Raw genomic sequence first — 14,549 nt, 5'->3', positions numbered from 1 at the left:
AAGTTTTAAATTTTAATTTATATATTAGTTAAATTTTGAATTAAATATATAATTTCGAAATGTATATTTAAATTATCTACAATTTTGTTTGACTTATTAAACTTTTATTGGAAAAAAAAACGAAAAATTGAACAAAACAAAGGGATCTATCGATAAGTCTTGAATCTTTATAATTAAATGGATAGCATTTTTCTTTTACAACAGCGTATATTAAATTCTTAAAGATCATAATAACCTGGATCAAAAATAAATAAGTTTATAGCAGCATCTAAAGTTCTAAATTCTATAACTATAGTAACGTTTATAGCGGCATCAAAAGTTCACATAAATATAATAACCATAGTAAAGAAAGGTAAACTTTTATAATTGAATCTACTAACTAAAGAAGAAATGGAAACATCGAAAGATAAAACAAATAGCGTATTAATATCAGTACCTGATAAAGGCAACACAACTGATAACTCAATTCATTATTGTACTCACATAAAATCTTTATTTAGATCTTTAGAAAATTTGTTAACTTTATCATAAAAAACGTTAATTTCCATAAATTATAATACCTTTATTCATTGTACCCTTCCATATGGTCTAGCCAAAATTCATAAATTGAATATTGTATGATGAAAGGGAAAATTAATTTTTATTAATATATTTTTTAATAAGTTTAAAAACGAGAGTATTTATATAAGTTCTTGTTAGGGGGGGGGGGTAATGAATAAATTAAATTAACCGAAACATCTCATTATCAGTGGTGTTAAGGTATTCTTAAAGCATGCCGATAGCCTTTATATTTATAAATTAGCTTTCACAATTTTGCCCTATTTTAATGATAAAAAATTTTTAAAATATGAATTTGGAACATTATACATCAATTTATTATAAGTAGGAAGAAATTAATATTAATATATTATTAATGCATTTTAATAACAGAATCATTTTGATATATTCATTTCCAAGTCTAGAGCGGTGATCACTAAATATTAGTTTAAATTTATCAAACAACCGCTCAACACTAGCAGTTGAGGGTGGCTATGGACTAAATTTTTGAAGAGGGAAAGTCATTCAACGTTTATGGTTTATTTTTATATTAAAAAAAATATTGAATTTCTTTCATATCATGATTTTCATGATTCATTTGTTGACATTGTGGTTACAAACGATTTTATCAGACTATCTAATCTTTCAATACATATACTAATGTATGGCCAGTTAAGTCTAAAATTTGGATGGATATAGCAAGACCTCCAGGGTACACGAGCTTGGCTGGATCTTAATTTTTTTTAAATATACCCAGGCCGTGTCTAAAGTATTTTTTTAAATACCCTGCACGGGCCGCATATTTTAAATCGCCATTATTAGCTATAAAAATAAATATATTTTTAAAAAATCCGGGCCGAGCTTGAAAATATAAAAGCCGGACAATTGGTACCTTTGAGGCCTCTAGGATTCATATTCATCTCATTTATTATTTTAATGATTATGACATTTTTAATGGATTTATTACATATAGGGGTAAACGAGGATGGAGGCTTCGAAATTTTACCTGTTCTCGTAAATATCCTATTAAGCAAATAAAAATTTCTCTCTTAAAAATGTGTACAACATATCATCATAAACAAAAATTTGAAAGAAAAAAAGTTAATTATTGATTCAAAATTTTAAGAAAAAACATTTTATATATAAAATATGTGAAAACATAAACTATTATTTAAAAAATGTACCAAAGGCCTGCAATAAGTTACCTTAAAGATCTCCAGTAAAATTTATAGTAAAAGCCAACCTAATAACGCTCCCCCCAGAAAAATCCTGGCTAAGATTTATTATAAAATAAAAAATATAATTAAAAATATTTCAAAAAAAGTTGCTATTAGCTACTTTAGAACTATTTTAAAAATATTTTTTTACGTATTACTATTTCTATTTCCATAAAAATATGATTAAAATTTCAAATATATATATAATATATTTATTTTTTATTGCATCTCAATAATTATATTTCCATACTGTCATCCCCAAGTCTAGAGCGACTATGAGGGAGTCCTAGCTTGATAAGACCTGTGTAAGGACTATTTCAATTGAAGGAGATCTAGAACCACCCTATTTATATGAGTAATATGGTACGGTAGAGTCCGTGAAAATCATGGGGTGCTGATTGTATCTATGCAGGGCTAGAATCGCACCCATTCCTACTGCCAAGACTTCAGCCCCAGAAGGATATTCCAATGCGGGATCTCGAAGCGTCCATGTAAACCGGGTTGTTAGCTTGGTATCGGATCCTAAGGGGGGGGGGTTTCATAGCGTCGATGATTTTATTGGCTTTAACAAAAGCTAGGTAAGTGTCCACGATGGGGGAAAGGTTACGTTGATTCATCGTAACGTAGTATGGTGAAAAAAGTCTGGACATGCCTGTGATCGTATAGGCATAGTGATTGACCACACCTAATATATTTGCTGCTTGTATACGTCCTAGTTCGAGATGTTGGTAAGTGTGTCTCCTGAATACCTCCAAACATTTCTCTAGACGGCGCCTGGTGTTAGTATCCGCTGGGTTTTTGCCTCGAGATCGATGGGGATGCCCAGATATGTAATACGAGGGGTAGGATCTAACACTGATTTTTCGGGAGATATTTCTAACCCCCAGCCTTCCAGCGTGCATCTGAGCGATCTCGTGGACCACTTAACATCCTTTTCGTTGTCCCCGTAAATTAGAATGTCGTACAAGTAGACATTGTAATTGGCTCTTCTGATCGTTTTGGCGCATGCGTCTAACATGATAGATTGAAGGCAATATGGACCGATGCGCCCATTGGTAGGACTTTGTATGCCTAATTGGCTCCGTCGAATTCAGAAAGTATAAGCTAGTAATGCAGGATTTAATTTAATATACATATTTTTTTATATAAAAAAAATCATCAAAAATATTCATTTGAGTATTTTTAGATTAAAAAAAAATACTATTATTTATTTCAAAAAAATTATACATAGTGGATGGCGTTTTTGATCTGGCTAGGGTCAGTAGTAATATTTAGAATAAAAATCATGTAGGGGATAAGTGGATGACCATGTTTGCCAACTTGCCAGGCCATCACCCTTTAAGTTTTATCTATTGAACCAATTACTCTCAAAATTTGTTATAATGTGAAAGAATTGAAAAAAGCATCTTTAGCTAGTATTGATAAATTTATAAAAAGATAGTTAATTTTAAAGCTCCGTGAAGTTGGCAGAACGACTTGACGTGCAATTGACAAAATTTATGCCATTATTTAGAGACTTAATTGCACCTAATTGCACTTCTATCCGGACATCAGCAGAATGAACCGTTCGTGAGTTATGAGCAAAATATAGAAAGTGTGAAATTTTGATGCTGGCAGAACGACTTGAGGTGCAATTAACAAAAGTTACGCCATTATTTAGAGTCTTAATTGCACCTAATTGCACTTCTATCCGGACATCAGCAGAATGAACCGTTCGTGAGTTATGAGCAAAATAAGAAAATGTTGGCACTTTGCCAAAACCGAAAATAAAAGAGATCCTTTTTTGAAACTTAACAATAATGTAGTATTTGATTTACTCTTTAATATTATCAAACCCGGATATCCGTATGTATAACCGTAACCGAGCTATAGCTATTTAAAAAACGTGAAGTTGGCAGAACGACTTGAGGTGCAATTAACAAAAATTATGCCATTATTTAGAGCCTTAATTGCACCTAATTGCACTTCTATCCGGACATCAGCAGAATCAACCGCTGGTGAGTTATGAACAAAATAAGAAAGTGTTGGCACTTTGTCAAAACAGAAAATAAATTAGATTACCTTTTGAAACTTGGCAATTAATTAGTTTACAATTTGTGCTTTAATATTCTAAAAACGGGATATCCGTATCATTAACCGCAAGCGAATAATATTTATTTATCTGAGAAAAGTGAAGTAGGCGGAATTATTTATAAAAAGTGAGGTGCAATTAGGGATACTTATGCCAATTAATAGCCCTTTAATTGAACATTAAGAATCTATAAACGGCATATCAGCAGAATTAACGGCTGAGAGTTATGAGCAAAATAAGAAAGTGTTGGCACTTTGCCAAAACCGAAAATAAATTAGATTACCTTTTGAAACTTGGCAATTATTTAGTATTTAATTTACTCTTTAATATTCTCAAACCCGGATATCTGTATGTATAACCGTAACCGAGCTATACTTATTTAAAAAACGTGAAGTTGGCAGAACGACTTGAGGTGCAATTAACAAAAGTTACGCCATTATTTAGAGTCTTAATTGCACCTAATTGCACTTCTATCCAGACATCAGCAGAATGAACCGTTCGTGAGTTATGAGCAAAATAAGAAAGTGTTGGCACTTTGCCAAAACCGAAAATAAAAGAGTTCCTTTATTGAAACTTAACAATAATGTAGTATTTGATTTACTCTTTAATATTCTCAAACTCGGATATCCGTATGTATAACCGTAACCGAGCTAGACCTATTTAAAAAACGTGAAGTTGGCAGAACGACTTGAGGTGCAATTAAAAAAAATTATGCCATTATTTAGAGCCTTAATTGCACCTAATTGCACTTCTATCCGGACATCAGCAGAATCAACCGCTGGTGAGTTATGAGCAAAATAAGAAAGTGTTGGCACTTTGCCAAAACCGAAAAAATTAAGAATAACTTTCGAAACTTGGCAATTTTTTAGTATTCAATTTGTGCTTTAATATTCTCAAAACGGGATATCCGTATTATCAACCGTTACCGAGTTATATTTATTTATTTGAGAAGCGGAATTCTTTGTAAATGTGAGGTGCAATTAGCGATTCTTATGCCAGTGTGTAGCCCTTTAATTGAACATTAAGAATCTTTAAACGGCATATCAGCAGAATTAACGGCTAGTGAGTTATGAGCAAAATAAGAAAGTGTTGGCACTTTGTCAAAACCGAAAAAAATTAAGAATAACTTTCGAAACTTGGCAATTATTTAGTATTCAATTTGTGCTTTAATATTCTCAAAACGGGATATCCGTATCATCAACCGTAACCGAGTTATATTTATTTATTTGAGAAGCGGAATTCTTTGTAAATGTAAGGTGCAATTAGCGATTCTTATGCCAGTGTGTAGCCCTTTAATTGAACATTAAGAATCTTTAAACGGCATATCAGCAGATTTCCATTTTTAAAATATAAACTGAACCGGTTTAACTTTTTTTTATAAAAGTTCTTTTTACTCCTTCAAAAAATAAATATATAGGTTCGGTTACGGTTCAGATATTTATAATGGTTGGTTCACTCCGGGTCTCTGATTTTTATAAACCTTATTTTAACTTTATACATAATAATAGGAAAAAACTTGAAAATTAAAATTATTTAATAAATGTAAGTGCCATTCTTATTTTTCTATAGAAAGGTGCTAATCGGAAGAACGAAATATATAAATTAACAACCTAATAAGAAAAACTCACTAGCCGTTAATTCTGCTATGCCGTTTAAAGATTCTTAATGTTCAATTAAAGGGCTACACACTGGCAAATCGCTAATTGCACCTCACATTTACAAAGAATTCCGCTCATTTCCGCTTCTCAAATAAATAAATATAACTCGGTTACGGTTGATGATACGGATATCCCGTTTTGAGAATATTAAAGCACAAATTGAATACTAAATAATTGCCAAGTTTCGAAAGTTATTCTTAATTTTTTTCGGTTTTGACAAAGTGCCAACACTTTCTTATTTTGCTCATAACTCACTAGCCGTTAATTCTGCTGATATGCCGTTTAAAGATTCTTAATGTTCAATTAAAGGGCTACACACTGGCATAAGAATCGCTAATTGCACCTCACATTTACAAAGAATTCCGCTTCTCAAATAAATAAATATAACTCGGTTACGGTTGATGATACGGATATCCCGTTTTGAGAATATTAAAGCACAAATTGAATACTAAATAATTGCCAAGTTTCGAAAGTTATTCTTAATTTTTTCGGTTTTGGCAAAGTGCCAACATTTTCTTATTTTGCTCATAACTCACGAACGGTTCATTCTGCTGATGTCCGGATAGAAGTGCAATTAAGACTCTAAATAATGGCGTAACTTTTGTTAATTGCACCTCAAGTCGTTCTGCCAGCATCAAAATTTCACATTTTCCTTATTTTGCTCATAACTCACGAACGATTCATTCTGCTGATGTCCGGATAGAAGTGCAATTAAGGCTCTAAATAATGGCTTAGATTTTGTTAATTGCACCTCAAGTCGTTCTGCCAACTTCACGGAGCTTAATTTTAAGAATGTTTAACATCCATATTACAATTTATAAAATATTTTCTTTAAATAGATGTGTCTGATAATTAAATAAAATTTTAACATGATTATTTATTATAATTTTTGATCTATAAATATCATTCATCGTATGGCCAGTTGAAACAAACCATGTTTGTACTGGGCCAAAATATAAACTATCACATAAACCATAAACTCATCTAGCTCAAAAATATTATAGGTACAGCTTTGATTCAAATTTTATTTTAAAGATTAAGGAATGGGCTACACATTGGTATTAAAATTGTTTGATATATTACCTTTAAATATTTCCTCACTATTGACGTCGTGCCGAACCGGGAATAAAATCCGTTTACTAAAATAAACCTATAAGTTCCTCACAGGAAAAGAATTAAGATTTTTTCCTTTTTTTTTAAGTTAACCTAAAAAACGCAAAAGTAAAATAAACTTTTTATTAAATTTTGAAAAAATAAAAAATTTTCATATTTTGCCAAAATTCGGCCTTTTATATACTAAAATTAAATAAATAACAACTTAATTTTCTAAAATAAAAATAATAGGACTCATCCTGAGTCTTGCAATTCAAAGCCAAAAAAATATACGCCGAGGTTACAAATCCATATTACTCCGCGTAATAAAAAAAATATTATAAAGATTATATATAAAAAAAAATATACAATACAAAAAAACGATACAGTAGTAAATACAACATCTCCCCCTTCCCTACTCCAAAGTTCTACCACCCTTATTTTTTAGCTTAAAACATTTTAATTTTTGGAAATAGCCATGAACATTCGAAAAAACTTTATTACTAAAAATACCAATATATTATGAACAAGTTTAATATAAATTGTTATATTTTTAATAGTATATATGATTTAAAATATGTAACTATTCAAATTATCGCCCTACTAGGCTAAAATATCATTATATTCACCCAGCTATATTTAATTATGCTACATCTACCTTTGTATTTACAACTGCAACTATTATTTTGGCATGGAATTAATAAAATTCTGCTAAACAATCTGAAATATCGATTTCCTTATAAACTTAAAATTTTTACTCCAACGAATCCTTTGTTCTAGGCTGCTGATTTCTAAGTTTTCATTTCAGTATGCCTGGATGTTTTCAGTAGGTTTGTAATCTGGAGAATGGTAACATTGATATGATGTCCTTTTATTTTTTTGTAGATTTAATAGCACGCTACCATTTAGTAGCTTTTACCATAGCGCCAAAATAGCTTACGCTACTTTGATATTAAATATAATTATTATTTAATCATTTATAAACATATATTATTTTATTCAGTGTTGCTAAAGTTGCGTGTTACTATAGCGCGTTACTTTTTTTAAGTAGCGGTAGCTTTAGCGCGCTACTTTAAGAAAAAGGTAGTGGTAGCTCACTACTAATTTAGAATTTCAATTTTATTATATATTTATAATTATTTTAATTTAATTTTGAAAATTAATATTTTAAAATCTGCATTATTAAATCTAGTTTTCAAAATAATTTAACATTTAAAATGTCTACGATAGAGATTGATATTGAAGATAACTTTGTTTACAAATCATATCGACAAAGTAATTTCCGTGAAAAATAATTATAATATGGAATTTCCTTTTCCTGAATTTACGAAATATTTTAATCTCGATGAAAAAATTAAAAGGATATAAATTTCATTGTAAGATATGCCGGAAAGATTTATCATCAAACAAGATTAGTAGTTGTTGTAAAAAAGAAATAAATTTAATATAATACAAAAAATGTCAGTTATTTTCTGACAGGGGAATTAATGTTTCCTTGTGGATGAGAGCAGAACGAGAAGATCACATGGGTTGTTTTTAGAAAAGAACAATAAGTTTCTTTGTTTGCGATTTGGAGTGAAGAAGACATGATATTGGATGAAGACGGGATTGATTGGGGAAGATTTAATATGTTTATAAAATATAATGTTATATGTGCATAAATAAAGTGAACTTGTAGTAATGTTTATTATATTTATTTAATATTATTAAAGGAATTGTTAAGTTATATTTTTGAGAGGGAAGGGTTGAGAGTAAAAGGGCATTTTTTTTATTTTTTTGATAGTAGTGAGTGTCGTATTTAATACTGTATCGTTTTTTTGTATTGTATATTTTTTTTTATATATAATCTTTATAATATTTTTTTTGATTACGCGGAGTAATATGGATTTGTAACCTCGGCGTATATTTTTTTTGGCTTTGAATTGCAAGACTCAGGATGAGTCCTATTATTTTTTATTTTAGAAAATTATGTTCTTATTTATTTAATTTTAGTGTATAAAAGGCCGAATTTTGGCAAAATATAAAAAAATTTATTTTTTCAAAATTTAATAAAAAGTTTATTTTACTATTTCTTTTCCTGTGAGAAACTTATAGGTTTATTTTAGTAAACGGATTTTATTCCCGGTTCGGCACGACGTCAATAGTTGGTAAGGGAACATAAATAATTTGTGTTGAGTTAGGAAATTTTTTTTTAAAAAAAAAAAATAGTTAAAGTTTTTTTTAAATACGATTTCTTTCTTACATAATTTTGTTTTGAATTAAAAGAAAATTTTTTTTAAAAAATATTATTTTCATTCCGAGGTTCTTGAATATGCCAATAACAAATAGGTAAGCTTTAAATTATTATAAGTGTATATTGAAATATGGCAGTAAATTCGAGATGGTTAAAAAAAAGAAGGGAAAGGGGATTAGGAAGTAAGGGAATATTGTAATAATAGATATATAGTCTTTATGTCTGAAGGTATATAGATTTGGGCACCCATATGTTACGTACCATAGTAATTAGCAATGATATGGAACCATTAGCCAGTGAGTGGAGATTGATGTCCCGGGAACAAGATGAACGTCATCCCAGAGCTCGAAGTGTGGATACTCGGGTATTGCAGGCGCCCAGATGGGAGACAAGAGTACAATGTTTTCGTTGTGGGGTGGAGGGACACGTCCGGAGGGAATGCCCGCAAGTCCATGTGCCCCGGAGGAGGGACCCCAGCCTGGGAGGGGAGGAATCAGCCATCGTACAATCAACGACCGTACAGGGAGCATCCATTCCTTCCCAGAGGAGGCCAGAACCGACGGAGATAATAGCTCAACAGAGACGACCCGTGGTTTTGAATGGGCCGGGACGGCAGGCGATCACACACGAAGAGTATTTGGACCTGGGGGTGAATACCCAGGAGCTTAATGATTTGTTTCAGACTTAGGGGAGATCTCTACTACCCCTGGGGTAATATACAATAATTTAATTTAACTAACATGTAATGTGTTAATAATTAACATACACCAAATAAGAATTATAACAATTATATTAATAACAATTTTTTGGTCAATTCCCTAATCACTAATACTAGATATTATGAAATCGTCTAAAGCAAATTTAAATTTGATATAATATATATATATAATTATGTTACATAATAATTATAAGTAATAATATAATAATATCCCCCGATAATTGTGAACAATAAAATCAAATTTAAAAAATAATAAATTTGAATCAGATGTGATCCGAAATTTAATGGAAAAATTGCACAAATAATATAATTAGAAATATAATTTATGTAAAAATAATGATTTAAAAGAAAAGATTAGATAATTGTTTTATTGAGAATGAGTGGCTTCATTTCCGTAATTTTACAATCGAATTGCATCATACTTATTTGGTCTGTGGAAAATTTACTAAGGTTTGCTAAAAAAATGAAATGGTAAAAGAGTATAAAATTAGTGAACATAGGGAATATAAATAAAAAATATATAATGAAATACAAGAAAATTTTCAACACATTCATTAATTTCTTAAATCAGTTATCACTTAATTTTCCTTTGGAATGTTAAATAATTCAGGATCTGTGAAACTTCAATTTTACCAGAAAGATGAACTTTAAGCTTTTCAAATGTAATAAATTACCAAATGATCCAAAAAATCATAAGGTGATAAATTAAGTTATAAATTATAGTGCAGTCTGATTCACAACACAAATAACTAAATTATTAGAACTTCCAGAAAATAGCGCGAGAGATTTTATAATATTCATATTTGGAAAAAATCCTTATAAATTTATAGGCAATAATATTTTATATTATATGTACTATTTAAAAATAAAATATATTTAATATATAGAAAAAATAAAGCGCTATTATAATTTAAAATATATTTCATAGAACCGTGAATAGAAAATAGATTATATTTACATGCTTCTACCACTATGTTGCGTCTAAGTAAAAATATTTATTTAGATCGCCAGAGATATCTAAAAGTTTTCCTAGTATTTTTAAAAAGAAAGGGCCTCATGCCTAAAGTTCGAGTATGGAGGTGACCACAGGGAAAAAAATAAGGCTATTTGGGAGGAAAATTTCTGAGTTTTAGTTAATGAAAAGCAGTTTTCATGGCTATTTGATCTGGCGAATAGTAGGTATACAAGTAAAATCCCCTGGAAGAGGTACTGTTTTCTTTCATAATTATTGCCTGGGCTTGTGCTATTTTTATGTTTTTATCATATTGAATAAAGATTAGTTTCGAAATTATAAAAGATTTAAGTATATAACTTTCAGCTTTACTTTAGGCGAACTTATTGTTCTTCTTTAAAGTCTTAAAGACCGAATTTTAGTTAGAAGGCTAGATCAGATAGGAATTACAAGCTTTCTAAATTGATGAAGCTTAAGACTCAATAAATATTAACTGTTGATTGATCCAATTAAATTTTTGGAATACGAATAAAGGGCCTCATAATTATTCAGACCATCTTTACAGAATGGAAACTGCTATACACCCATCGTACCTCAAGTAACCTCACGATTATAATTCGGGAAACTGAACAAATAAAAATATAATATATTTTATTTCTTTTATTTGTTTATTCTCATAATAATTAACTTTTATTAGTTATTTATATTTTATATCAATATCTTGTCAATAAAATGGAATTCTTCTCAAATATAGATATTATCATTGGATATAAACATAATCTGATGATATAAAGAATAAAAATATACATTGTTGAATAAACATAATTAATCAAAGATGCACCGATACCTCAGATTGCCAGGTATCAGGCAGAAACCACCGACACGTATATAAAAATAATTCCTTAAAAATTTAAACACTAACTAAATCAAATTTTATTTATACGCATAAATTGTTATTTTTTTTAAATATATAATATTATAATAAACGCTTAAGATTATTCTTAAAAAGTAAGCACTATGCTATTTATTGATCTATTTTCTTAAGCAACTTTTCAAATCAAAAATAAAATGGTCTAAAAACTTTTAAAAAATATGATAAAAATAATTTATAAAATAATATTTTATTAGTGCTAAATTAGATTTAACTTATTGAATAATTTGGTATCGACAAAAATAAAAAGTATCGTATCATAAGTAATATTAGATATCAATGCATCTCTGATAATAACTTTAAAAATATAAAATGCAATTTTTCTATATTTTGAATCATTCATTAAAACCATATTTGTTAAAATTAAACTAACTATAAACATAAAAAATATTTATCTTTAATACAAAGAGAAAAAATTATGGTTCCTCTGAGAGCAACATTTTTACAAAAATATTAAATTAACATAATATGAATTTTGATAAACTGGGTCATTTAATGTAAATCAATCATGATTCTCCGGACCTCTTTGAGATTTGGCAGAAATTTTGTATACAAATTAAAGTAAACTTAACTAAGGCAGTGTCAAATTTGAGAATCTTAGCATCTATATTTTTAGAGATATCAAGGATCAAAGTATGCAGTTATTCAATTGAGGATTTGATTTACTAGTTCTAAGTTATTATTTTTAATGTGACCAACATTTAACCCCAATTTAAAGTTTAGAATATTGTAAAAAATAATGAGTTTCTCCTATTTTTATAAAATTTTAAGCAAGAAGGAATATTGTTTTATATTTAATATAGTAGTAAATAATAATTTTTTAAATTTAAATAAAATGGATATACTAATATAAATAAAGATTCCACGAAAAATGTTTTTAATAATGAAAATAAAAAACAATTATGTTTTATAATGTTTTTTATAAATATTTTATAGGTTTTTTTAACACTTGAAATTTTTTTATAATAAAAAAATAAAATAAAGAAAAATTAATTAAATTTTTTTTAAAAAAATTTAGAAGTAAAATATCAGGGTTATAAGGGTTCTGGCTCAGGATCCGGATTCACAGGCCTGGTAGATTCTTCACTGTTATTAAAATATAAATATTTTAAATAATATTTGGATTAATTACATTTAAAAAACTCTTGGCTTTTTAGTGTTTTTATCGATTTCCCCTATGAAAATCAAATATCGGGACTTTAACTCAGAATTTTATAAAAGAGAAACTCAATATTTTTAACAAGGATTTTAAACTTTAGAATGGAGTTAAATGGACTTCCAAAAAAAAATAAAAATAATTTTAAAAAATAGAATGTATATTTATTTTGATATTAGAATCATAATTTATATCTTTGTAGTTTTTAGAAAATTTTTAATTTAATGTCAATCGATAAGGGTAAAAAAGTCATCCTTCATAGTTTTTGACCCTTAATATCTCCGAAAATATAAGAGCTAGTATTCTAAAAGAAACACTGCTTTAGTTATGTGTATCTCTGCATATAAAGATCAAATCTAAAGGGGTCCCGCGGAAATCATCATTTGATCGATTTGACATGAAATGGCTCAACGATATAAAAAACAAAACTTTTAGCTAAGTTTGGCATGACTAAGGACATCTTTGGGCGAATATTATCCGAGTTATTTAGGGCTGGAAAAAACATGTCCTTTTTGTTGATGATAAATATTTTAATTAAAATATAATAAAGCATTTTGATTCTAAGGTTTTAAAATTTACATAGTTTTTAAGGAGAACCATTAAACCGACTTTTATAATGGCATTGACTTTTACAAATATTGAAATATGGGAGATGTAATTAATAGCCGAAAATAATTACATGCCTTTAACTACTTAAACGTACTCTATTATAATAATCATTCATGGTTTTTATTTTTATAGATATTTTGTTCAAAGTAATAAGTATATTTTCTTTATCATTTAGTAAGAATTTTGTCCCTCAAAATGTTATATGATTGTGAACGATCTGCCCACTTTAAATATAAGTCTGCAGTGTCTGATCTATAACTTTCTTACAGAGATCCGGGCTCGGTGCTGGTTCCGAACTTGTGCCTGCAGGCACTAGTTCAAATCTGACAGCAACTATTAGGATCTCGATATTTTGAAGTATTTTAATATTACAAAAAATAAAAAAAATAAACTGGAAAAATGGAAAAAAGGTAATATGTGTCGTTTTGATATCGAATATTTTTCATGAACTCCAACATCAGATTGAACCAAGCGTAAGACATTTTCCCGAAAGTGTTAAGTTGAGTCGAGTTGTTATCAGCATTTTCTACCGGTGGTTTACTGATAAAAAAGGATGTTTTTTGTATAATGACGATGACTAGAATTAGTACAATGTTTTAATCGATCGTTTATAACTAATATTCTTTTCTTCCTTATATCATACATTCATAGAAAAATTCTCACAAGCACCCTACTTTACCTTGCATTGTTAGTAAATTCCTTTTTATGTTCACTCGCTTATTAAATATTTTCCTCCTTTACCTCAATCTTTCTTCTTTAAAAAATATAAATACCTACCTTTGTTGATCATTCGAAAGCAACATAGCCCTTCGTTGATACATCCAATAATCAATTGGTTTCGTCTCGAAAGATCCGTTTGGATTTTTTCTATTTTTATTTACCATTCGCCTATTCCTTTTTAAACTTTTAACGGTAGTAGAAACAGGATTTGTTTCTTGCGTTAAATCAGCGAAAGGAATTGAGTGAGCCGGATTGGGCGATAACAAATTATCCAAATTGGGATACAGCGAAAAATAATCGCCAGATTGAGCGAATTCAGCTAATTTAAGAGACAAACTGAGGCGATGATTGTTTTATAAGAGAAATTAAATAGTTTTTTATTCGAATGATTATATTATCTATAATTCGATTGTATTTGTGAAATGCAGCCGTTCAGGTAGGTCCTGAGGGGGCCTCAACTTGGCCCCCTGAAAAAATCTTTGCCCTTCAAAAAATTTTCCGGCTCCCCAAATTTAAAAAAAATTATTAGTTATTTAATTTATACAAATTAATAAACAAGAACATACCTATATAAATATTAGTTAAAAAATATCCATTCACTAGTTTCATGAAAAAACAACAAGTTATTTCCACATTTTTATTCCTCGTCAAAAAG

The 14,549-nt window shown here is 29.0% G+C and overlaps 1 protein-coding gene across 5 annotated transcripts in view; it reads right to left on the bottom strand.

Moving 5' to 3' along the window:
* Window positions 1–9,745: 9,745 nt before the first annotated feature.
* Window positions 9,746–14,549, bottom strand: part of LOC135931284 (uncharacterized) — a 52,192-nt gene continuing 47,388 nt past the window's right edge. For 4 of the 5 annotated variants that reach the window (XM_065468283.1, XM_065468306.1, XM_065468291.1 and 1 more), the window contains exons 12-15: window positions 13,952–14,230; window positions 13,567–13,714; window positions 12,995–13,073; window positions 9,746–9,981 (exon numbers count right to left, since the gene is read on the bottom strand). In XM_065468283.1, the coding sequence (XP_065324355.1) occupies window positions 9,881–9,981; window positions 12,995–13,073; window positions 13,567–13,714; window positions 13,952–14,230 (607 nt within the window). In that variant the 3' untranslated portion in view covers window positions 9,746–9,880. The remainder of the gene's footprint in view (window positions 9,982–12,994; window positions 13,074–13,566; window positions 13,715–13,951; window positions 14,231–14,549) is intronic. The other variant, XM_065468316.1, reaches the window with a different exon arrangement.

Source organism: Gordionus sp. m RMFG-2023, chromosome 1 (assembly GCF_954871325.1).
Source record: "Gordionus sp. m RMFG-2023 chromosome 1, tfGorSpeb1-WG-v2, whole genome shotgun sequence".
NCBI lineage: Eukaryota > Metazoa > Nematomorpha > Gordioida > Chordodea > Parachordodidae > Gordionus > Gordionus sp. m RMFG-2023.
Note: the sequence above shows the minus strand (reverse complement) of the source record. Positions and strands in the feature narration are given on the sequence as shown.